This window comes from Ricinus communis, chromosome 5 (genome assembly GCF_019578655.1).
Source record: "Ricinus communis isolate WT05 ecotype wild-type chromosome 5, ASM1957865v1, whole genome shotgun sequence".
Taxonomy (NCBI): domain Eukaryota; kingdom Viridiplantae; phylum Streptophyta; class Magnoliopsida; order Malpighiales; family Euphorbiaceae; genus Ricinus; species Ricinus communis.
The window spans coordinates 22,887,607-22,914,248 of NC_063260.1; the positions used below are offsets into that span (position 1 = coordinate 22,887,607).

Consider the following 26,642-nt stretch of genomic DNA (forward strand, 5'->3'; position numbering starts at 1 on the left):
AAACACTATACTGTATTATATGGTCTTGTGAGTGATACATGTGCTTGTCATTTGCAATATGTGGTGCTTGTTTTGTTCTTTTTGTCAATTCCTAGTTTCAGCAACGCGGATTGACCCATTACTTTTCTTTCTAATACACAATCGGACACCATTAGCTATGTCTACTGCGAATGTGTATTGCATTGTGATCTAGATTGCTCAGTTTCTTCTATTAGTAAATGGCAGCACATCGTTATTTTCTCAGGGAATTATTCAATAGAGATTATAGCCCGGCATAAAATAATGATCCATGGGAAAGAAAATAGTCTCTACACTCTACTATCTGTGTGCTATGCTACAGTAGGCAGAAAATAGACCCAACATTATATAAATCAATCTATTATTTGAGAATATAATTACCTATTAGATTATTGTGAAATACACACCAAATACAACTGTGACCAACATTACTAATTAAATTAATAATTTTAAGCGGAGCAAAGTCATATTGTAGGTAAGGGGGCCTAATTTCCTTATTTATGAAATATTTATAACTAACATTTTATATTAATGGCTTCGCTCCTGCTTTACATTACTAAGCCAAATCGAATCCACACTGTATATGGTCCCTTTCTCTCTCTCTAGAAGGAGAGCTCAGTGCTTTCCTCCGTGATTGGTGGTAAGGCCTATGTTCTATTCTTCAAACTTAACTCGGTTCATTTAATCTCTGGTGTCTCTTGTTTTTTCTTTGCTCGACTTATTATAGAGCTACCTGCACCAATGACTATTTTTGTTATATTTGTTGAGTTAGGTTCTAATCACATGACAATACTAACAAGTCCTTTAAATACTATAATTCTAATTTCTAATTTCTAACCCAACTGAATCTGGGAACAGATTAGGACAAAATGCAGCCTAAAAATGATACTCAATTTTTAAGGATATGATTAATTCATTAAAATTAGGGAATTATATATAAATTGTAACAAGTATTTATATATAATCTAGTGGTAAGATAAGATTATGTTAAAAGTAGTTATCTGAACTAAACCTTATCAAAGTAAAGAAGAAAAAAGAAAAGAGAGTAAATACTTATTATGGTGTTGGGTATGAAATGGTGAAAATGTGAAAAAAGAAGGCAGTCGGGCGATATAATAATGTCTAATAATCACACCCACCCACTTCTGCTGCCCACACCTCCATCAATATCTCTTTTTCATCATATTGTCTATTTCCTCCACTTTGTTTTCCAGTACTTGATTATAATTAAATAAGATTAATATTAAACAAGTTTACTCAAATTAAAGGTAAACTTAATTATTAACTAGGACAGTAGGACAGGACATGACAGTTCATGTACTTCCTTTTTTTTTTTTTTTTTCCAAAGGCAGTAAGTACTGTAAGGAAAATATTACAGATGAAACTAATCAGTCGGCCATGGACATTGGCCTTTTGAATCAGAAACGAAACTAGGAGAAGATAAGGTGATTTGGACCAAAGCATCGGCCACCTAATTTCCTAATCTAGGAATAGATAAGAAAGAAAAATGTTGCTCAGCGATAAGATAGATTATCAACAGCAGCGATAGCCAATTCCTGGAAAACACTTGATTGGGCATTTGTTTTGCATCACGCTCAGAGATTACCGACGTCATACCCTTCTCCTTAGGCAACTGAATTGCTCCTCTTGACCATAAGGCTTTTAGGAGAGCCACACTCCCACAATTAATTATAGACTCAAAGTTGTTCGGCACCACCGCTATCCTTGGTCACAATGCCTACAGCTCCTATAGGCACCTATTCTCCAGTTAGTTCATGTACTTCTGTTACTGTAACTATATCAACTGTGGAACTGGCACTGCATCCATATCATAAGTTCAAGGGTTTCCATTTGGGTCTCTCATTTCATTAAATGGGTTAAGCTAATGAATAACAAAATCATAATCAATTTATATTAAATAATTGAAGGCGTTTGTAGAAATTCATAGCCCAAAAATTAGAAACAACAGTAATATAAATGAGTCATTAACAAATTATTTTTATTCTATGTTAAACAATTCATACGTCCTTCAACAAAGTCAAATATAGAGTACCCCAGTCACTATTCATTAAGAAAAATTCATGAATTTAAAAGGGTTGCTAAGTTATATTACTTAGAAGAGAATAATGAGTTGAAGCGTGTATCACTGGACAAGATTAGCTCAATTTATCTAATATAATAGTTGAGACTAAGTATAAAAAAGTAAGTTAAAAAAAGAATATTTTCTTTACGAATTCATTAACTCTTGCTATAAAAAAATTTCAAATAAATAAATAAGAATAAAAGCTAGATGTTTTGGTAAGCAAAAATTAAATAAACAATATAGTTTTATACTTGTAAATTAAGAGAAGTAGAAGGCGCATTTTGCCTTAATAATTGGCATAAGGAGTGTATTAGCTTTTGAATTATTACTCAAACTGTTAAAAACTTTTATTTTAAGCGTTTTTTTAATAAAGGATTAAACTACCATTAAATCTAGATTATGTAGCAGTTGTCTTTTTCCAAGACTAAAATATGGATCCCACTACAGCTGCTGCATTAAAAAAATATAAGAAATAATTCATATTTCTTGTCACCATCGCCCATCACCGCCACTATAATTGTTCCCTGTCACCGCCACAACTATCTCTTAGCTAAGAAACCACCCAACTCTTGATCAAATTAAAGTTCACTTTCCAATTTCATATCTTCGACCCCAGCAGATTCATTCATCAAGTAGAGATTCTGATGTTGGTGAAGAACTGGAAAAGGACGGGGATTGCATTATGGTTGTTGCTATTAGAACATTGTTGCTTCGACGACGATAGAGACGTCCTGACCAACAATAAGGACGAGAAGAGCTTCAAAGGCATGATCGCCATCTATTATCATCAAACCCGCCCACTGTCGTCGCTGCCCTTTTGTTGCTTTTGAACCAGTGATGTTATCACCACCAAACCCATAGCCTGTCTACACCACCACCATCATAGCACATTCTTTAATTGTTGATTAGAGACTATGTTAATATATATGACTCGGATACTCGACTAAGAATTATATTTGACTCACTTCAACTGATCTAATGAGTACAAAGCAAAAGCAAAAGCAAATTCAAGTAAAGAAAGAAAAAAAAGAGTGGCAGTCGCAATAAAAACTTGTTTAGTAATAAGAATCTACATTTAAGCACGTAACCCTAAATATTCACTATATTAACTGATATGAGGTTTTTATGGGAGATTGAGTGGCAAAGCATGATAAAACGTTGGTGACGAAAAAGATACCATTTATCTAATTAAAAAAAGTGAATAACGATTCGATATTGCGGTATAAGAGCGAAATAGAAGTTCTCGAGTAAGAAGCCTACACTAGATAGAGATTGAAGAAGGAGATCTTGCTTGGGGTTTTTTTTCTTTTTTTTCGGAAATGAATTAGAATTTGAAATTACCATTTTCTATTGAATCAATTTAATTTCCATAGCTAGTTTTGGTAAGAATAGCATTTCCATATAGCCTCTCTTCTTATAAACAATTCTCCTATTGTGAATTGATTTATTACTAAAGATACCTTTGCTACTTTTACTTTGAATTATTTTTTCTTAAATAAATAAGAATTTATTAGCGGTAAAAAAAAATGAATGAGAAAATAAAGAAAAAGGAATAAGAAAGGTAATCAGTGACAATAATTTCTATTGAGCGTGACCATACGAGCTTTCTTCTGTTGCAGTATGTTTGTAGAGCTATAGCTAGCTTAGATTAGGCTCAAGTTTACCAACGCAGCGCCGATTTAAAAGCCAGATAAAAAGATCCAACTAAAATAAAGTCTGTATGCTTCTTAATAAAAAAAATTTAAAAACAGTCCCTTTAAAATTTGAAACTAATACATTGACCCGCTTGATGAAAGCAATGCCCACCATGTTACCACTCTAGGTCGTCTTAGTAAGGAACTTAAAATCCAAGTTTTTGACGGTTTAACATTTTTTGAATGGTAAAAGCAAAAATGCAAAATTTCCCTTAGGAAAATATCTTCCTTAGTGCTCAGAACAATTACAAGTGATATGAGTGCATTCTAGCCCAGATTCGGGAAATAAATGGGCTGTTGGCCCTAACACTTTCAGAAACAAAACACAAGGTCAGTTGCTAAAGTGGATCAAAATGGCTTATTAAGCCAGAAGCATAAATGAACCCACCTCCTTTTGTATAAATAGCAAGTATTTTATGTTGTGTAAATTAAACACTTATTAGATTGCCTTTGGATTTGTTAAATCAACTCATTGTACAATATTGGAAGTTGAACTTATTGAAGCCTCAAATATGTCACTGAAACCTTTCGATGCATGGACCTCGCCTTGGGCCTAACACATTAATTTAGGTAAAAGAAGTCTTAAGCCCATAATTCAATTCAGTAAAAGCCTAGCAACTAATATATCGTAAATTATAAGATGGATTCTGGTTCATATAGTTTTGTGGACTTAGAGGTCCATCTAATATCGTTTTATTTATATAAAAAATTTGCGCCAGCGTCTGACACGTGCGACAGACACTAACGCGCGTCAGACGTTAATGTGCGTGTCCAGACGCTGAACGCGCATATCAGACATTGATGCAATATCTTTTTTAAAATATATAATTTACGTTCATTGATTTTTCAGTAAATATACATTAACTTATGTTCATTAAACATATGTTGAATGTTTATTGTTTAAACAAAAAATATTTATTATTTTTTAACTTAATTTTATTGAAAAAATATGTATTATAATATAAATATTTTATATATGTAATATAACTGTAGCTTGGTGAATATCTATGACTAACTAATAAATATTATACCTATAAATGAAGAATATTTATATTAATTTTTCAATATGCATCACAAAAATAATAAAAGTTTTCATAAATAATCAATATTTTTATTTAAGAATATTGATGAACATTGTATATACAGAAAATGAATATTGATGAATAATATATCAAACAAAATGAACATGAACATTAACCATAATGAATATTAAGTTAGCTAATAACGAATATTTCAATAAAAAAAATTAATTGTTATAAAATATTACATTTAATGGACATTATACATATAGAAAATGAACATTTTAGTACATGTAAATGAATAAAAGAACATTAATATGTATCTAGTCTAATAAAAACGTTTTGGCTTATGTTACTATATTTTAATACATATAATTTTTAATTTTGATATATGTACTTATTATTGACACGTAAAATTTAAGTTTATGTGTAATTGTGTAGTTTTTCTATTAATTACTTATAATTTTTATATTTTTATTTTGATAAAACTTAAAATATAAAAAAACTAACAACAATGTTAAAAATATTCAATTTATTATTATTTTTAGTATTTTAATTAATTATAAAATAATAAAAAATATATTTAATTTTATATATAAATTTAATTTATATTATTATTTATAATCAAAATAATTACTATTTTCGTATATACGAGTAAATGACTAGCTTTCATAAATATATAACAAAATATATTTAAAATATTATTTTAATATAATATCAATTTTAAATTTATATTTTATTATAATTAAACAAATAAAGATTTTATGTATAAAAAATAAATATATATGTCAAAACAAAAACCTTTCAAATAGTGATATTAAAATAATTATAATAGTCACGTAAATAAATGAGTAGTTCTTATAGACATATAAAAAATTATTTAATATATAATTTTTATAAAATTATTTTATTATATAATTAAAAAATTAAGAAGGTAAAATTTTAAAAAAATATAAAAAAAAATATGAATAAGAGGAATAAAAATCCCTGCATCATATAATTTAAAAAGAAATTGCGAGCTGTTCTACTCTTCATTTTCCACGTACACGACCTGCTTATAAACTCTGATTTACGTAGATTCATATGAAACGGAGTCCATATTATAAATACATCCCTCATTATTAGTCATTAGTCAATATACATGTCCATGACACTTGTATTGAACTGCGATATCACATTTGCATAATTGCGTGATACATGTAATAATTATGTCTTTGGTTTGACTCATTCGCAGATAAGTTCAAGAGGATAAATTGGGAAAAATATACATCAATACCCTGTGACTTATTTCATACCAATTCAATATCCTAAATATTTTAACAAAACTTAGAACTTTGATCTAGAAACCAATTCCCAATCGTGAAAATTTTAAAACTATTACAGAGAAGAACACTCACTCAAAGTGAGTAAACAAAAAACTGAGCAAATCCAACAGATTAAAAAATTAATCAAAATCAATTGCTTGGGATGTTTTAAATTTAAATATTCAGTTAATTGAGCGATTTTTAATTTTTTTAAAATTTATAGAAATGGTAATCAACTAAACTCCGATTGGATATATTTTTAAATTTTTTTATATTGTTTTCATATTTTTTTTTTTTTTGTATTTTTCAGTTAACCAAAAAATATGGTCAAAAAATTAATTCTTTTAGTGGATTATATACTATTGGTTAGTCTAAAATTTGAATAGACTTTTTATTCAAAAGATTTTAAAGTGATAAGAAACTGAATCTTTTATAATGAAAAGAAGAAAATGAAAGCCATTTTAATAATAAGGCCATACAGAGGACATGAGACGGAAGAGTGAAAAAAAGTGGCGGGTCAATTAGGAAATTAGGATGTCGGCGGCGTAGCTCATAGGGAACTTAAGCAAACGACCAAATAATTACTTTTGCCGCCCCGGTGATTGCCACGTCTGTTCCAATTTCTCTCTTTTTTTTTTTTTTGAAAAAAATTAACAATTGCTAGAATTTGTAGGGTGTACCGCCACCACCAGTCATCCTCAATCTGACAAAGACTTGTTACTCTAGCACTTAAGTTTTAAATCTTCTCAAAAAAAAAAGGTTAAGTTTTAATAAATAGTGATTCAACCGTTTACAATTACAGCATCATCTTCTCAGGCCCCACCCATTTTGCAGTTCTCAGTCAGTTCCATGATGAAATGTCTTCCTATCTAAATAAACACAGCACTACCGTTTCATCTCTCTTTCACAATGTTTGGTAATATATAACAAGATCAAGTCATTAACTACTTATTTTTATTAATCATTATTATTCTAAATAAAAATGCTATATATAATATATATTATCCAACGTAATTATTCAACGTGCACATAAAAGCCTGGATTTTATACTCTATTGTATTAGAAGACACTCTACTATGTAAGAATGGCCAAATTATTTACTTTAATTTTATTGGTTTTTGGTGGGGTTGGTTAGCTATTAGCTGTGGAATTAATTAGGTTGTGCTGTAATCTTCAATGCAGGGTGAAACAGATGCACCCATTTACCCACCACCCTAAATAAATGATATTTTCTTTGAGTTGTTGTCAAATTATTCACCCATTATGATAAGACAAACGGTCTCCTACTCCTTTTTAATTAATTAATTCAACTAATCAATCATTGGCAGGTGGCACTATCTCAATATGGTTGGATTGATAGAAAGTATTTCCTCCGTTTCATTTGAATTATAAAAAATTCAATAGTTTTACTAGCTAAATTAAAATAAATTAGCTTTTTATATACATTACAAAATTTATTAGATCTACTTTAACACAATGATAAAATAGAAAATAAAATATTAATGTTGTATTGGATATATAAAAGTGACAAATAATTAATTTTTTTATTAAAAAAGACAATTAATATAGAATGAAAAAATTACTTAATATACTAAATCAGGGCGGGGACATAAATTTGAAATTTTCAAAAATCAAATCCATTTCTATATGCATATCTTCTTCAAACTTTGTATAAATCAGTTTAATTAAATTTTAGTAGAATTCTGTTTTAAAGCCACAATTTTATTTAGAGCTGTAAATATATCCTAAACAGCGAATATCTAATAATATATATACATGTGAAAATATTTTAAAAGTCAAGAAAAATAATTAATATCTAAAAATTGACTAAAATAGTAATATAAGATCAAAATTATTTGAATAAAAATAATTTAAAATTCCAATTCGCTTATATCTAAACTTATGTTCAAACAAAATGGATAAAAACATGAACATAATTAAAGCTCAAAGGAAAACCATAACTTGTTCTAAAAACTGATAGAATATTGAAATCGTAAAACACCACTTAATTCTAATTGCAAGAAAACATTTGACGAGGGTTTAAATTGTAAGTAACCTGGGGGGACGGGGGGATTATGTAATTGTTCCTATCCATTTTTGTACTTTCATTTTGGACAATTAAATGATCTTTAAAATATCTGGCGGTAAGTTAACAGTTATATTATGCAGTTGTTGTTATGTCTGGACAGTTGTGATTGTGATTATCAATTGCTAATTAAGAAATAATTGTTGTTTGAACCCACACTGATTGAAAATCTGAACATCCGAAGTGGGTCCCAAGTACTTAATTCATTCATGTTTAAGGAGGAAACTTTAGGAAGGACAGAAAAAAGCCTATGCCTTTTTTATTAGTTCATTGGTCATGTCATGTACGATTTGTTACTAATTGTCTTCAACAATTTTCTTTCATTTTCTCTTCCTTGCAGAAGCTGTAACTACCATGGCAACAGAGGTAACAGTCATTCTTCTTTCTCGGCTTGTGTTCGTTTCGTGCCAATGCAAATTCATTAATACGTTAGTGAAAATTTTGTTTCTGGGTTTTGTTAGTTACATTCTTAAGCATTGTTCTGTATGATTTTTTTATTTTTTTTTGTAATCTTTCTTTTCTTGGGTTGGAATAGGAATTGATACCTCGTTTGAGTCTGTTGTTAAATTTTGTTAAAATTCGATTGTTCTGTAAGATAAAAGGTGTTTCAGTCTATGGGTGAAGGAGAGAAATGTTCCTGATATGGAAACTGATAATTAATTTCCTTCACTTTGGATAAGGTTGTTAGCAAGTTAGTAACTCCTGAATTTGTGGTTCAGAAAGGATTTGACAGAAACAACTATGCGATATGATCAAGTGATGATGTTTTCTTTTAGGAAATTGATTGTATGATCGAGTGTTTGATAAAAATTAAAAAAGTAGGTTGCTTCGTTTTTTGGTTTGCTAGCCTTACGTGATCTCTTTTTTCTTCTATGCCACTACGAATTTTATGCATAGATACTTTTAGTTGGAAAAAAAATTGAGAGAATTATACAGCAGAAATGACCAATTTTTTAATGAATATAACTTATTTGATATCCAGATGCCAAAAGACGCATTATGTATTAAGGATTTAGGTGAGATTAATGAAACTGAGATGCAAAGTTATAGGCTACATAATCAGCCCCTTTTGCTTGCATTGCTTTGTAAGTTGGAACTTCTTGGGAGGGAAGTATTTCCAGAATTATGCGCATAATATCAACCTTCCTGTTCATCAGATTAATAGCAGATAGTGGCACTTAGAGTTGAACTCCCCTGTACTGGCAACTTCCAAATGTCTAATATTGGCTACATACTGAAGGCTTTTTGAAGTTGATATAAACGCCTATCATGCGTGAATTAATGTCTATTCCCAGGAAAATGAGACATCCAATGGATGGCCACTTGGGCTAGAGATCTTGAACATGAGACTCCGAGTGATGGCAACCTTGCAGGCTGCTCCATCAGAACCACATTCTACAGTACACTTGCGCTCGCCCAGTTTCTCCTCGTTCTCATCCTCCAACCTTGACACTGAGGTGATCTTGCTGCTTTCTTTACTCCCATAAAAGCAACTAATTCCTCTTTTATGTGCATTCTTAATTGCTTGTGTGTAGCCAAGTAATATAGAACTTGTCCTGTTTGCTCTGCATCATCGTTCAGACTTGAGAGCATCTTTACTATTAAAATGTTCTTTTCATATGCTTCCACTAGAACTTGTGTTAGTGCTTATCTGCGAGTTGAACCAGTCTACAGCATCCTTCTTCCAAGACCATAGCGTATCACTAGGCCGGCTAATTGGCATTCGACCTGGCAGTGGAGGCCTTTGCACCCCAAGAAGAACCCACTTAAATGAAGAAAGAAAATCTGTAAAGACAGTGAGCTCCGAAGTCACCACAAGACAGAGACCAGAAATGTCGCAAGGAATCTGTATTCCTTTACTGGTTGGCACCTTGGAAAAGATGAGCAGAAGTAAGAGCAAGACAAAAAGATGAATTTTGATGGCATTTGAAGGGAATAAACATCATTTGTGATCTCTTCTGCTATATTATATTCTGTTTTGAGAAGAAACCATTGTGAATCTAACAAAATAATACTTCAATATACACTCAAATAGAGCATTGCTCCAATTCTTCCTAAGTTTTTCTTCAAAGCTTTTTCTTTTTATGCTCATACCAGCACACATGTTGGCCATAATTCCAACTCTTTTCTTCGATTTTCTATGAGATCAATTTTGAATTGTAGTTATCAGCTGTCACATTGATATAAATCAATTAATACAATATGGCTTATATATGTTTATAAAATTATAAGTCAATGTACTCGATAAATTTGCAGTCTGATCTTTTTCTTTCTTCAAAAAGAAATTATGTAATGTAACACCATATACTTAATTTTGCACAATTACTGGTGCTAAAAAATCTTATTGATACTATTTAAAACTTGAAAACCTAGCTCAACTGTGTTTTGGAGCAATAAGTGAGTTACCATTTTTAGGATGAGTGTAGAATATCTACTGTTATTCTGTAGTCCACTTTCTATTAGGCTTTTTATGTACTAAAAAAACATCTTATAAACAAAATTATATAATAACAATCAATAAAATAAAAGAAAACCATTAATGCATACTCGTAGGATAGAAGACAACACTGTGATCAAAGGGACCATAGTGATCCACGTAATCTAGGTGAGTTGAGTAAAACACCTCTTTAAACCCCAAATGAGTGTATAGCCTAAAACCCTCAAAATATTCCCAACAGCCAAAAGCCATGTCCGCCACCGCAGCCGCCAGGTCCGTCCTGCGATCCACCGCAGCCGCCAGGTCCGTCCTGCGATCCACCGCCAGACTAACCTCCGGACTGAAACCCAGAAGCGGAACCAACTCAGCTTTCTCTCCATTTCGCATCCCTAAGCAAAATGCACTCTCTCGTCGCATTTTCAGGTAATTTTTTTTTTTTTTAAGAAAAAGAGAACAAATTCACTTGCCTTTTTCTTTATTAGGAGAAAAAGGTGTAAGTTTGAAATCAAATTTTTGTTAATAGGTCACCAGTGGAGATGAGCTGCAGTGTGGAGACGATGCTCCCCTATTACACTGCCACTGCCTCGGCTTTGCTCACTTCAATGCTCTCTGTCTCTCCTCGCTGCTATGGTTGGACTCCCGAAGGTAAATTATTTTCCCTTAATACATCCATATACAATACCTCTGCATATAGACATGCGTGCTTGTAATATAAGAATTTTCTTTTCTGAGTTGATTCTTATAAAAAGCTGTGATTTTAGCTTTATGAGTTGTTTAGCATTTCGAATTCGCTTTGAATTAGGCTTATAACGCATCATGTCTTATAGATCACAAGAGAGTTCAATATGGAAAATGTGATGCTTAGATTCAAGGGATCTCAGTTATTATCTATATATCACATACATGTCAAATTTGTTAGATTGTTGGTGCCAGTGATTGTTTCTTGCATAACATTGATGTGGGAACTGCACTCTTTTCACTGATCCTTTGAAAACCCTTCTTTTTTGTTATTAGGTGTCTAGGGAAGTGGGCAACATTGCAGGACTAGGTATATGATTAGTTCCCTATAATAAGGAAGCCTTCGGTCCTGAAGCCATTGACATGTGAATCTTGACCTTCTTTGCATCAAAGATTTTGGGTTTCTTTCATTTAAATAGTCTTGTCTATCTCTGCTTCTCTCCTTTGTAAAATGAAAGAAAATACATTCTTCTTCCTTTTTGTAGGGCAATCCAAGCCTAGATGAAGATCGAGCAACCAAAGATGTGGTCATTTGGATTTCTTTGTTATCAACTTTTAAACTTCTGGAGAATTTTATTTGGAAGTAGTTAAATGAGATGGGTCCTCTAGAATAATGTTGGGGGTTAAAATATTGAATTCTGTCTTCAATTTTGAGGAGTTTCTGTTGTTGTTTTTTTAATTCAGTAGAAAGCACCTTTTAAATGGCAAAAGCCCTATATGGTTCATTCAATGTTTGAGAAATAGTGCCAATATGCATTAAATTTGCTGTATTTTCATGCTGGGCAGTAATCATGTTCGTTCTGCTTGTAGAACTCTGTTTTTTCGCTTTTTCACTCCTAACTTGATGCTAAGACAATCTGTTTTCTGACTTGATCTGAAATAATTCTCTCCTTTCCTTTGTTCATTTTTCATGTGAATAATCAATTACAGCCCATGCTAATTTGCTGTATTCTTTGAGATTGCAATAATGATGCATGATGAATGTCAGAGGGTATGAGCAAAGTTTTTGTTCCTCTAGATATAATGTTGAGGGCTGAGTATTGAGTTCTATCTTCAGTTTTGAGGAGCTTCTGTTGTTTTCCTTGAACTCCTAAATTTCTTCTACAGAAATAACTTTTCAGATGGCAAAAAGCCCTATATGGTTTAGCCTTTGGCCATTATGCACTAAATTGATGTATTTTCATGTTGGGTAGTAATCATATTGTTTCTGCATGTATTACTCCTTTAGTTTTTCTTTTTCATTCCTAAATTGATTCTAAGACAGACTGTGCAACAATTAGATGGCAGTGCAAATATTTATTTTAATTTTCTGACTTGATCTGAAATAATTCTTTCCCTTCATTCATTTTCATGTGAATAATCAATTGGAGGGCATACTAATTCGTTTATTCACTCAGATTGCAATGATGATGTATGATGAATGTCAGAGGAAACAAGCAAAGTTTTTGTACATGCACTCAATGAGAAGGTGGCGAAATAAAGCCTATCTTAGGGTTTTAAATGCTTCCTGTTTATAAAAGCTAACAAGATGGTGAAGTATGATGCTAATTATTTGTGTCTCTTGGGTAGAAATCATATACGTTTGGTGATTTTACATTGTTTTAAATTCAAAAGAAGATATTTTTTATGGGACAATGTGGTAAGAGATGTTCCTTAATTAGATCCCTGATCACTACTCATTGGCTTTGATTGGGTTAGGGAATTAAAAGTTACCCCTTTTAACACTGCAGTGAACTTGTTATTGTTGCTTTTGATAGTAGTTTCTAGGAACTTGAGTTCATGGTGATAAAATAACTTGTTTTTGTTATCATGCCTCTTGTATTGTAGATGGATGATTGTTCTTTATTTGGATGCGGTGCGATGGTGATAGTTTTTCATGGATTTCAATGGACTTAGTTACTCTCGCCAGAGTCTTTGTTCTCATTGGTGGAACTAGAAACTCGAAAGTGCTTTCACGCCTATGCAAATAGGCATCTTATGGAAATGGAGTAATGGATATGACTTTTGTAATTCCTGGGTTTGATCATCACTGGATTAGATTTCTTTCTCTTTATACTAGTAATAGATAATTTTCGTGGCCCTCTCTCTGTCTCTCTGTCTGTCTCTCTCTCTCTGTTTACTCGACCTGAATGAGCTTTGAAACTGCAGACTGGGAGTTCCTCTTAGGTTTAACTGTACCCAAGATCATAAATTTGCGAAACCAAGTTGGAACCATAAGCTATTGCACGAGTCTAGCCACCAATGCCTTTGAAGGAAAGGCCAAAGAAAGGTCTTTAGGCAAACAGTTCTCCCAAACACTATAAACCTTTTGATAATCTGGCACATTTATTATTGACAGGCATTTTCAGGTTTCTTTCTGAGAAGAACGAATCCTTTGTGAAATCTGAACGAGTGCTCTAACCTGTTTGTTTGGTTTGACTACAACGGTCTATATGATAAGTTACCAGTGGTGGATGTTGAAGGGATGGCAGAAGATGGGAATAGATCTGGCATTTGCCCAACTGGAAATTTTTCCTTTGTTTTAAAAGCATGTGGAGGTTGCCACATGTTAAAATGAATCGGAGAAAGGAACGCAAATCCACAGAACTTTCTCAATTCAAAATCAAAGATGTCTTTTAAAGAGAAAAGATCTTGGCAGGATATTATTAATGGTGTTTCCTTTTCTACATTCTTATGTCGAACGACACTGGAATAGTAAATGCCAATTTTCTTTTGTTAGATTCACAGGCCAGTTCTATGCCTTATTTCCTTCTCAATAAGTAGAAAAGACATAAAGTTCCAGTTCCGATCAGGTAAATTCCTACAAGCAAAGACCTGATAGGCACGCAGCCCTTCATCTTTTTTTTCTGTACCAGCCATTGAACCAACAATTTGGAGTCAGTAATATGTTAGAACTCCCTTCCTCTGTAGCCAGTAATAGTCCATCATTACCGCCCAAAGTTCTATCTCTGCTGCAGGGCAATGGCCTATTTCTATAATCAAACCATCCCTCCAATTACCATTACGATCCCTACCCTGTAGCTCTTGCGAATTTCTTAATACGTGCTATAAAATAAAGAGATGGTTTATTGACTATACGTGGTTGCAAGGAAGAACATATGGTGGTTGAATAATAACAGCCCCCTCCAACTACAAATGGGACTTTCTTTGTGGGATATGATTCTTGCTCAAGACAGTTTTTTTAACCGAATAACTAAAAAGAAAGAGCGATCGGAAATCTAAAACTTATGAGTTGTCCACCACAGAAGGCTGAGACCCTGAAGTTGAACTGGATGATTTCCTTTCTCTAGCAGTAGCAGTAAACTTCGCAACAGTCCTAATTTACTAATAGAACTCCAACAGTGATGAATCAGACAAGGACAGACGCACGATCATAGGAGTTACAGATAGGGTTGAATACTTCGGCTACCAATGCACACTAGGATTGGTTCTCGGCTGCATTTCAAATATGAAGTATCAATCGAAGCTTTAGAATAAATGATAAAAATCGTATGCAAATATTAAGTTACGGGCCATATCATATATTGAGCGAAAAGGCATAGGCATTCTTTGTGATGGATATGGATTATCTCATCCAGCCTCAACTGTACCCTTATCCACGGGTTGACTCATCCACCTAAATGCCATAGCCTATACCGGTAAAATATGGCCTGCCCATGATTGATTAGGCCTCCAGCTTCAACATTCAGTGAAACCAGCAATCGCCTTCGAATAGCCCGTGGAGCACACTGACTCCTACAGAGCAAATGCTGTTTTGTAGGGACCGGAAAAGTCTCCATCTTTGCAAACGTGGCTTAATCACAAAAAGTTTCAAATCTTTGCAATTAAATCCAAACCTTTGGGTTCTAGGGTAATTTGCCGTAAAATGGCAATAAAACACAGAAGTTCGAATATGCCTTTTTTAAGATTAGGCCTGAAAATATAGGCACGGTTAACCTGTCAATTTGCACCGGATCCGAAGCAAGCAGCTATTTATTTTACATAGTTGTCAGTGACAACTCCAGAGTATGGATTGCTTTATAGGCTAGGCAAGTTTTGAATGCTTTAATTCCTGTAGTAAATACCACGTCCTTCTTCCTTATAAGCAACCATAATAACCAATAATGTGAGGGATAATATTCTTCTAAGCATATGAAAGGGTGTGCAACATAAAGTATTAAACCTAAAAAGAGTTGAGGGCCTCGTGGCTGGCAAGTACAAAGCTAAGAAACATCATACACTTTATTTGTATGAAAATTGGGAACTTCCCTGGAAGAAATAGAGAGAGCAATAACCACACAAAATTTGAAGGCGTAAAAGATTAGCATAAGAGAATACTCAGATAATGGGACTTTTACTATTAACACCAATATTTTAATTCCAAGTTCAGTTTCCACCAATTCATCAACAAGTGACAATCTCTTCACGCATTTAAATGCCGTTAATAATCCTAATAGATGTTAACAAAGTTAAAACGAGGGGACTGACCAATTTTAGGGACATCCGTATACCAAATACAACTATCATCAAAATTATATCGCAATAGCACCCATGCCATAGGAAGGAAGAGTAGAAACAACCATCAGGCTTCTGAATTCATAAACCAGTATATAGGTATCCGACTGCTACTATATTTCCATCACTCTTCAGCAGCCACAGTCACCAATTCATACTCGACCAGAGACAGATTATTATCCTCTTTTACAGCAAATTTGGCAGGTTCAGTGACCTCAATGCGGCCCCATTTGTCAACAGCTAGCCTCATGGAACCTTTGAACATGTCAATCTTTGCATTCCGCAGAATTACAGTGGTCTCAGGTTTCATCAAGTCAACTGCACCAAAAACAGCCATAATTTTTATCATTATAAAGCAGATTGGCAACACATCAGTGAGATCTTCTGGCATCTATCTTTTGAAGAAAACAGACAAGAAATATCAAAACGAAAACAGCTAGATACTGACTGCTCTTTGACAATATTGACAACAAAAATGAAAATAGAGCCTAAACAGGATGCAGGGGAGGAGATTGGCTAAATGTGATTCTGGAAAATCTTCCTTTATCACCTAAAAGAGTGTTCTCTATGGACTGTTAGTACTTGCTCAAAAACCAAAGAAGAAAGAGAGCTTGCAATCCCATGCGTGTTTAAGAACTCATCAGAAATTCTGTCAACGAGAACAAAGAATAAGACAAGAAGAAGTTGAATTGCATTGCCATCTATCGTAATTGCATTACTAAGATTCTTCAGATACTTCAGTTTGAACCCTTCATTTCCAAATACCAAAACTAATTAAGCACGGATTTCCCCAACAAAAAACCAACACAACAAAAAGTTTAAAGCACTCGTCTGCATTATGTTTTTAAGACAAAAAGAAACACATCGACAAGTACATTCATTAATCAGTAAACCCAAACCTACTGTCACACAGAAATGGTTAAACGTTGTCATTAAAGATAAAATAAAATAAATTTTATAGTACCCACTAAGATTTAAACATTTCCCTACATAAACCAACCACATATAATAAAACAGCATCATTTATGATTTTAAGCAAATCTAAAAATGGGTAAAAGTCAAGGAAATGGATATTAGACCTTGATCATTACGGGCGGTGAAGAGGATAGTGCCGGTCTCATCACCGATAAGACATTCAGCGATGCGGGTATTGCGGAGACGATTAGAAGAAGCAGTGGCTCGTCCCTTGTGCAAAACTGTATCTGAAGCTAAAACCTTTGCGATCAGTGTGTGGCCATTTGTTCCTGGCTTTAGCTGATCCACTTTGACAAAAACTGGCTTTCTCTTCTCTATTTTGTTGTTGTTAGTTTTTGCTGCTTGTTGCTGATTTGTTGCCATTGATTCTTGATTTTGTTGGATAACGAAAGCTACGTTATTTGTTTCAGGGTTTGATTTGATTTCTGTTGTTGTTGTTGTTGTTTTTTTTCTCCTGGGAAAACCCTAGAGATAGCGATTTTGTTATCGATCGGGAACTGCAAGGTTTTGTTGTTGCTTTCCTAATTTTATAGTGCCATTTCGGCGGTGCCACGACATGCCGTTTTTCTCCAATTTGAAAACCAAAAAAGCTTTCCAGCCAAGTCTAATCTTTTCAATTAATCTCCAGTTGTATGAGCATTTGATTTTGTGATTGCCACTTCTTTCATCATGTTAAACGTCCATATAATTAAGCACTCAATTTCTACTATTTAGTTGCCAATTAGACTATATCTTATTTACTTAAAATTCTCATCTCTGCTGGAACATATCTAACCTTTTTTGCAAATATTTACATTTAATCAGTAAACATCCAAATCTTAATTATTTAATTACTTCTTACTTTTTAATTTTATATTTTATATTTTAATTTAATGAATATTTCAATTCTGTTAAATATTAACATTAAAATATCTACATATGGAACATCACGTATACAAGTATATAATTTCAATACACATATAAATTAAAAATTAATATATAAAATAACTAAATAATAAAAAATGCAAATAAATAAATATACATTAATATGTAGGACAATGACTTACATGTTGCATATATAAGTTAAAGATTAAAATAAAATAAAATAAAATACTCTTCACAGTCTGAGATGCTCACTGCCTTTTTTTACTTGAGAAATTATTTAGATGAAAAATATTTTTGTCTATAGTAAATCCATATCGTAAAAAATAGCATTTACCACTCTTTATTATAATCCAATAAATTGATGCCTATCTTATGTTATTAATTATATATGCATTTGATTTTACAAGACAGTTTCTAATTGAATTTCACTTATTGATTAAGTTTTTTAAATTGAACTTTTATTTACTTAATTTTTTAAATTGAACTTTTATTTACTTTGCATGATGCCCGGAATCTAATATTTTAATTTTGTAGGAATTTGGACTGAGTTAGCCATTTTTGCTAAATTGATGGATGAATATTAGCCAACAATTTAAAATCCGAATAAATTGATTCTAAGTTGGTGGAGCAAATTGACATTTAAACCATTTTTAACCATTTTGATTTCATTAAGAATATAAAAAGAAATGTTTTATATAAACTAAGGAAAATCATAAGTGAAAGAAGTGGTTAACCAATTACTAGGATAAGAAAAGAGTCTTGCAAGATTCTCAACGGTGATGATTATTTTGAAGAGTATTATCTATTTGATAATCACTTCTCAATTAAATGATTTATTTAAGTTTAATAGTTTTTTTTTATATTATATTTTTTTCTATAAATATTGATAGTTTTAACTCTCTCTCTTTTTTTTCTTAATTTTTGCTAGAAGATAATAAAATCTATCAATTATGAATAGCTTATATTACATTTATTAAAATTAAAATAAAGAATGAATTTTTCATTTATTAAACTTGTAGTCCAATAGTTCTTATGTTAAAAAATACTAATTTATAAAACGATTATCTTAAAATATTCTAATATAAATTTAATAGACTTTTAATATATTTTTTTCTATATTTTATTTTGATATGTGTTAAAAAATCTAACTTTTGTTTCCTTTGCGTTTTAAGTTTTACCATTAGAAAATAAAAAATAAAAAATATAAATTTACCAAGAAAATAACATATAAAGTAAAAGAAGCTTGTTTAAAGAAAGTAGATATAGCTTCACAATTTTGGCAAGAGTATCGTTTTTTTTTCCATAAGCTAAAGCTATAGTTTGAAGTGAGTAGAGAGTTTTCCTTGGTATTGTTATAAGGGGAAAATGACCTAAATTCCTGCTGTGTCTGGCTCTTCATCATCTATTAGGAGGAAGCTGCCAAGTAATTTCCTTATGCTTAAGAGTACTGTGGAGAATCTCCATGTACTCACTCTAAACCCTTCTGACAACCTTAATCGTTTTGACGGGATTAGGATTCCATGCCTTAAAACACAAAATAATTTCAGATTTTTCAGTATATATTCTTGATAGCAACCAAAATATGTATTTCTGGATGTGCTATATACTCCACCGGTATTATCAATTATAGTAGTTACTTTCTCCATCGCACCGCCTCTGTCCACGGGCACCTAGGACCCGACTGCCAGCTCTCTAGCATCCACCAGTTTTTAGGCACTCTCTACTTTTTCCACCTCCAGATGAATCCCCACCTTTTTCTAACATTCAGAGATTCACAGTTTAAAGAAATCTTAAATGCCTTAAAATTGTTTTTAATTAGTAATGCTTTATTGTAGAGATTTTAGTGTATTCAATAATAAACTGTTTATTTAGTTGTAAACCAGCAAATTAGACTACGAAATATATTATCCTTTTAGACAATATAGGCCTCGTAAAATCCTTGCATTATTATGGAAGATTAGAATAACAAAAAAATAGCCTGTAATTTTCAGACCACAAGATATTACTCTTCTTTAAACAAAGAAGAAGAATAATAAAGAACAGAAACGTGCGTTGATTGCAGAGAAAACCCGACATTTACTCATATATTGTTGACGTCATGCCCTGTCATGGCCACATACCCTTTCTCTCTCTCCTCTTTCTTTCCTTAATTCAATCGTCACACTTCTTTTTCTTCTTTTTTTGAGCTTCTCTCCTTCTTCTTCTTCTTCTTCATCACCAATAACAAGGAACGGGTCAAAATTAAAAATGCAATAAAGAAACTTTCAATTCTTGCATCAAATTGCTAACTTTCTTTTTCTTTCTCTTTTTCCTTGACAGAAATAAGTCAAATATCCTTTGAGAACACATAGACAAAGGAGATTCAAAAGAAAAATATAAAGAGAAAGCAAATCCTTCTGTTCCTTTTATTTCCTTTTCACTCTTGAATTGTTAAAGCTTATCTCAAAGGCTAATAAAGATATTATCTTTGGAAATAAAGAGATTTAGAAAAAACCTGATCTTTGGTGAGAAATGGACTCTGATTTTTGGACTTCTCGTATTGCCGCCGCCAAAAGGCAGTACACTTTGCAGCACCATCACCAGAGCTATCACTTGGGTAATTATGTTTTTCTATTTCTTATTTTCTGGGTTGTTTTAATTATCTTTGAATGTGAGTTTAGTAATGTTTATTTGAAATTTGTGATTTAGATCGACTGAACATAGATGATTTCGAGGTAGAAGACGAGGTCAGACCTGATTTCCCATGTCCTTATTGTTACGAGGATTTTGACATCACTTCTTTGTGTTCCCATCTTGAAGATGAGCACTCTTGCGAATCTAGAGTCACCGTAAGTTTGAAATCTTTATGTGTTTTTTTGATATCTCTTTATCTTGATTAAGAAATGATTTCTTCTGTATTTGTTTATGTTCATTGTTGATCTTATGTACTTGGTAACTTAATGTCAGCCTTTTTGATTCTTAGGTAATTCACCCTTTTATTTTCCTCTTTTATTTCTTATTGGTGCTTCTCCTTTTCTTTTTTCTTTTTTATTTTTTGGTTGATTTTGTCTGGCAAAGTTTTCCTTGTAAAGAAAATGAATTGAGGGGACCAAATATTTGTTAACATATTTGTCTTGTAAATTTTTGTCAAAGTGCTTTGTCATTTAAAGGATAGTGGAATTGTGGAAATATATAGAACCTTGATGGGTATGCTGTGTTGAGATATGCTGCTTGTTGGTTTGTCATAGGAAAAATGGGAATCCAGTACAAGTTTTTGTTGCAATAATGGGAGGGTGTAAAAATTCTTGTTGCAAGAATCAGCAAATACATGTCTTTGTGCATGTGTTGAAATTGATTTGTTCTCGCTATGTTTGTCCAAATGGATCATTAGGGTTTGTGATGATTTTTGTTAGAGATGAATGATTGGAGATTTCCTCTTATGGCCACGAACGACAAGTCTAGTTTTCCTTTGAGGAGGCCTAGCTCTAAACGTGAAAGAAGAAAAAGACATTTGATATGGTATAAAGTTTTCTTTATGATGTTTCTGAGTTGTCTAGTCCTGCTTGAATAACTTAAAAAGTTACAATTAATCTCTCACGTCAGCAAGTAACTACATATATAGAAGAAAATATGCACGAGTTGCAAAGTATAAGGAGGACAATGAGTCATAAGTCAATAAGAACTAAGAGCTTGTCAATTGTTTGAGTTCTCTGAACAAGAAGAGGGATTTGGTTTGCTGCAAGTAATGTGCGACACTGGCTTTTGTGAATTGGTGAAAAAGATATGGCAGTTGACATGATATTTTGGGGGCATACTAGCCTGTTCTTTCCATGCTTGGGGATTTAATTTGAATGAAGATATTTAAGCATATGCTCAACTTGTCTGAGGACTAAACTTGACATCTTTAATTTAATATGATTATGAACAGGTGATGGATTGTAGTGGAAGATCAGAGATCTGGAATTTTTTTTCCCTTCTGCTCTCTTTGTAAAATTCCCTTTTCCTCTCAGAATTTTTCTACTTTCTTCTTGGAAAATAATGCTGTAATGAAAAGGTAAAAACAAAGAGAAACAAAGAGAGATGGAAATGGAACCTATACTCTATGAGGATCAATTGGAATTAAGCTTCTAGATTTTGCTGTTAGACTTGAACAATCCCTCAGTGTTGTTGTCTGCATGAGCATGTTTTATAACATCTCTCTCTCCCTCTGTGTGTGTCTGTGTTTTTTGGGGTGGAGGGGTATGCTCCCTCCTATCAATGTGCAGTGTGCCCATCTGTCAACCTTTGGTGCCTATTTGTTCTTGAGAGATTAGCATGTACACAAGTCATGGTATTTGCCATTTAGCCTCTTTTTCATTCCCTTCATGGTTTGTTGCTGATGGAGTTTATACAACATGAGATCCTTTGTACTCATATTTGATGTATGGGCTAACTTTTCATTGTTTAAAGACAAATTAGTGATACTAAAGTGTAGACCCGCTATTCTTGCAAGAACCTTCAGGTGCAAACATGCATAAGATAGGTCTAATTTCTTAATGAGGCAGTGAAAGGATTCAGAGTAGATCTAATAATGTTTTAAATGACAATCCACTGTGATATATTTTCTATTTGGATGCTTCCTCCTGATATAAAATCTTATCTATTTAGCTTATCAACTTGGGACTGGAAAATTCTAGCAGCTATATTTCATATTCCTGGAATAATATGAAATTTTTACTACATATAGCCAATAGCTATTATTTGTTGAAACAGTCTGAGTGAAGAACTTATTATAATTTGTTTACTTTTTCTTTCATCTCCTTGTGAGAATGAGGTTTGATGTCTTTTCTTTATGTTTCATTTCCATATGGTACTAGGAAATAGAAGGTAAGGACAAAAATAAACAAGTGTAAAAAGACTATTATGTCAATTGTGGTTAGTGCATGAATTGATAGATAATGATTTGCTTGACTGCTCCTTGGATTAAGAGGCTGATTTATTTAACAAGCTATTTGTTCTAATTGATACTTCTTTGCAATAGTTTCATACTGCATCCATTTTGCCATTGCAGGTTTGTCCTATTTGCTCTGTTAAAGTCGCACGGGACATGCTAAGTCACATCACTCTGCAGCATGGACACTTGTTCAAGATATCCTTTAAATGGAAACTTTCATTAGATTTTCATAATAATTGATCTTTATTTTAATTAACAAATTCAAGTTAGTGCCCAGATTTCCCTTAACTGGAGATTACTTGCAGAGACGTCGGAGGTTACGAAGAGTTGCAATTCCCAACAGTCAGGCATTGTCTCTCCTTGGACGGGATCTCCGCGAGGCACATTTGCAAATGCTGTTAGGGGGTGGTGGTGGATATAGGTCAAACAATGGTAATGTGTCTAATGCAGCTACTGACCCATTCCTTTCATCACTTATTTTGAATTTCCCTACATCTGAAGCTGAAGAGATTTCAAAATCTGTGGTAACAAGCGTGGGAGATGCTCCTGCAAAAACAGCAGCACCAACAAATATGTGGAGATCAAGGTACTGATTCTTATTTACTGTTTTATATGGAGGATTTTGTAAACCCTTATGCCAGGGTTTGTCTTCCATGGAAAAAATAACTTCAGTTTGTGGATGGAATTTCCAGTTTGTCATCCTTTTTCTCTTGCACTTTTTGCATCGAATGATTCTTGACTTTCCCCCCCTCTTTGACGGGATTGTTATCGTGTATTACATTTCCATAAATCTGTGTTTTTCTTATGGGTCAGATTTACCTACTCCAAGCATATGCACCTTAATGGATTGGTGATTGACATGTACTTTGAGGGTTTTACAGTTGAGCATTATATGATTGACACATATCTCAATCATTCTAATACTAATAGATAAATGTCAATCATCTATCGATTTGGTATATAGGTGATGATATACTCCTTATTTTGATTTTATGCTCGTCTTCTATTTATTTTCTACTCAAAAAACTCATCCTGGATATGGAAGATTATCATCTTGCCAATAATTATGGCTTTCCTTGTTGGATCATGCTAATAAAAAAGATTACCTTTGTGGTTTTACATGGAAGATTCGAGTAATTGAGTAATGGTGTTCTAAATCATTGAAGGAGTTGTTTGTTGACTAATGCTCTCTATCTCCTGCAGTTTCGATCCTTCTTTGAGTTATGAAGAAAGGGAGAAAAGGATGAGGCAGGCTGCTGGAAGAGCTGGTTTTGTGCAGGATCTGCTTCTCTCGACTCTGTTAAGCGACTAACGAAAGCAGCAAGTCCATCTGGGAAATAATGGATGAGATTTAAAATCTTTGATAAGAGGTATCTCAGGGTGGGAGTTTTAATTGTTTGATATTTGCTCAACAAACCCAGTGCCTATTTCATTTGAATATCGGAGCAGTTCCATGAATGCTGGATGATAGATAGATAGATATTATTATCTCATCCTAGTTCCTCCTTGAAAATTGATGTACTACCTTCTGCAGAATGAATCATCTTCTAGTTTATGGAAATTTTTTATCTTATGAAAGTATTCCCATGTTGCAACATTAACACCTTTGAATTAAACGCCTAGTCTGCAGCAGCATTATGCTCTAGTCCTCACATTTAAATGCCTCATAACTCAGTGTCTTCTATGTCATGCTTTGCGGACTAAAACTTGAAAGAAGGATGATGTTACTTTTCTGTGTTGGTTAATGCTAGGAAGCTGACTTTATCCTATCGCTGATGAATGAAATTGAAAATGGCACAGCAAAAATTGTAACTTTAAAAGAACTATCAGAGTGCAAAAAGCTTTTAAAAAAGAAGGTAGGAAGTTAACAAGCAACTTAATGGTGAGAAATGAAAGTAACTCTGGCGTTGAAGTATTAGAATACTCGTAAAAATATCCATTCATGACCTGTCTTTGATCATTTTTCTAAAAAATAACAAATTTTAGAAAAAGGGAAGAAGAATGCTTTCTATCCTTTTATTTTTATTTTTATTAGCTCTGGTTGAATGACTAATTATCTGAATCACTTGAAATTGGTTTAGTGGTAACCACTTAATAAATAAATAGTCTTTAAGTTAGTGTCAGCGGTTATATAATCTATGAGAGAACAGGAATGTCATCATTGGACAGTCATGAACAAACATATGCCTTAAAACAATGATCGGTGAGCGGCTACAGACACAGTCGGTGCCGCCAAAAGGAAAAAGGCCCATTTAACTTGATAGTCATTAATTATTAATAAAACAGCTACAAATTCACTGTCTATTTATTTAATCTTTTCTGTTTTTCACCAAACGGTGTATTCTGGCTTCATCACTCACAATTGATCCGTACGTTAAGCAAAACCAGGAGGCAAATAGTTGATAGCGTTGAAAGAATACCAAAAATAATAGAAGTTGGTGGCGGTGGGTCGGTCTGGTTATCATTCAATCACTTTTTGCGTTGTTTGTTTGTTTAGAAGCCATAAAAACCAACAGCAGAGGAAAGAAGATGACAAGCCCACTTCAAGTTGGACTGTCAGGTCTATCATCACCACAAACCCAACAAAAATATATTAAAAGATACCTCCTAAATTTCCACGCTTTATCTGCTGGTCCCGCTACTACTGGTGCTACTACTAATCCTCCCAAGTTGTCTGTTTGTTCCTCTTGCAGCGATCTCCATCCATCCTGATATCTCTCTACTGATTATTACATCCATCTTTTTCTTTTTTTAAGGTTTCAGGGTCTTATAGAACAGAGTGTCACTCACCGTTGGTTTCATTAACAATTAGGGGCCATGGTGGTGGAGATATTTGTCTTGGGAATGGGCTGTACTGGAGTTGTGATGTTCCTTCACGGAGCTAATTTCTTCTTTCACGTTCTGTCTCATCATCTAGCCTTTCGTTCTCTCAGGTACTTGCTTCTTTTCTTTCCTTTTCTCAAAGGAAAAAAAAAATTAAAACTTTTACCTGCTTTTCTTATCTAATATTTCTGTGGGTTTTGAAGATTAATCCTTCTTCTCATTGATCATTGATAATTCCTATTGATCTGTGTCTTTTCTTTTTCTTTTTCTTTTTTGAGGTTATAGTTTACGTCTTTGTTCTTCTAATAATATGCTTTTGATTACATTTGGTTTTTCGTGATTTGGGTGCAGTTTTCTGGGCTATGTTGGATGGTGAAGTTGAGGATAGTTCTTCAGGCAAAGTATTGATGGTAGCTTGCACCTGCCGTGCTCTATGTATATAACTTTGTTTTTTAGCAAAATAAAAAAATGGTAAGTGTAATTGTACAAGGGCAAGCACAAGTGTAAAACCCGAAATAATGGACTACTACTCTACATGAGTTTTTGTTCTAAATGTAGATTTATTTTACAGATTTGTCTTCTTTAATTTAAAGAGAAATGGCAGACATGAATGATCTGGGGCTATCTTACATATGTTTAAATCCGGGGATTTTCATGATGCTGATCCGAAAAACAGTAGGTTCGTCTCGCCGAGAAAATGGAAAAAGCGTTTGCTTTTTCGGTGGGGGATTCAATCATTCAAATGCCTCGTCTTTTGCAATCAGTTTGGTTTTGGTCCAGAAATCTTTTCTTGGTAGGTGCAATTGCACAAGATTTGCTGTGTAGACTGGAAGTAATTTCTACGTGTATTTGAAGCAAATTTTTAGGAACATCTTATTACATAAATGGGTTCGTGTCAGCGGATCCATAACATTTGAAATGAGAATGACGAATTTGTAAGGAGGCAAAGCAATGATTAAATATTTTACCACAGTATCTCTCTTCTCATTTCTGGGTTTGAATGATTATTTAAGCTGACATGGTTCTGTAAATTAGCTCTATCAGCTATCCGATGGTAAGCTGTTATTGGTTGGTTAGACCAACCGCGACTCATTTGAATAAGCGCTCCCGCAAGAAGATTTCTCTCTTCTCATTTGAATATTTATTTTAGCCCTTTTGATGTGATTTGAAGAGAGCTTGTGAAAGGTGTGATACC

At 33.1% G+C, this 26,642-nt stretch overlaps 4 protein-coding genes across 9 annotated transcripts; 3 read left to right on the forward strand and 1 right to left on the reverse strand.

Annotated features, from left to right (window-relative positions):
* The first annotated feature begins 8,321 nt into the window (after positions 1-8,321).
* On the forward strand, positions 8,322-10,262 carry LOC8258430. The gene is made up of 3 exons (XM_015728888.3): positions 8,322-8,570; positions 9,500-9,661; positions 9,872-10,262. The coding sequence occupies exons 1-3, from the start codon at positions 8,559-8,561 to the stop codon at positions 10,115-10,117; spliced, it is 420 nt and encodes a 139-aa protein (XP_015584374.1). The 5' UTR covers positions 8,322-8,558; the 3' UTR covers positions 10,118-10,262.
* Positions 10,263-10,772: 510 nt separating this feature from the next.
* On the forward strand, positions 10,773-13,459 carry LOC8258431 (protein NUCLEAR FUSION DEFECTIVE 6, mitochondrial). Of its 6 annotated transcripts, none has more exons than XR_007215926.1 (5): positions 10,773-10,914; positions 10,945-11,064; positions 11,165-11,286; positions 11,656-11,744; positions 11,865-12,149. XR_007215926.1 is itself a non-coding variant. In XM_048374286.1 (5 exons), the coding sequence occupies exons 1-4, from the start codon at positions 10,892-10,894 to the stop codon at positions 11,661-11,663; spliced, it is 273 nt and encodes a 90-aa protein (XP_048230243.1). In that variant the 5' UTR covers positions 10,773-10,891; the 3' UTR covers positions 11,664-11,689; positions 11,865-12,149. The 6 variants fall into 6 exon arrangements, 4 of the variants coding, with proteins under 4 accessions (XP_048230243.1, XP_048230244.1, XP_048230242.1 ...); XM_048374286.1 differs by having other exon boundaries at positions 11,656-11,689; XM_048374287.1 differs by lacking the exons at positions 11,656-11,744; positions 11,865-12,149 and adding an exon at positions 13,207-13,459 and having other exon boundaries at positions 10,774-10,914.
* A 2,226-nt stretch (positions 13,460-15,685) lies between these two features.
* Positions 15,686-17,362, reverse strand: LOC8258432 (uncharacterized protein At4g28440). Its single transcript, XM_002509391.4, has 2 exons — positions 16,953-17,362; positions 15,686-16,191 (listed from the first exon to the last, which is right to left on the reverse strand). The coding sequence occupies exons 1-2, from the start codon at positions 17,209-17,211 to the stop codon at positions 15,998-16,000; spliced, it is 453 nt and encodes a 150-aa protein (XP_002509437.1). The 5' UTR covers positions 17,212-17,362; the 3' UTR covers positions 15,686-15,997.
* Positions 17,363-19,771: 2,409 nt separating this feature from the next.
* On the forward strand, positions 19,772-26,017 carry LOC8258434 (protein DEHYDRATION-INDUCED 19). Its single transcript, XM_002509393.4, has 6 exons — positions 19,772-20,308; positions 20,401-20,540; positions 22,742-22,819; positions 22,924-23,210; positions 23,828-25,557; positions 25,799-26,017. Exons 1-5 carry the CDS (start codon positions 20,224-20,226, stop codon positions 23,934-23,936), a joined length of 699 nt encoding a protein of 232 aa, XP_002509439.2. The 5' UTR covers positions 19,772-20,223; the 3' UTR covers positions 23,937-25,557; positions 25,799-26,017.
* Positions 26,018-26,642: the final 625 nt, after the last annotated feature.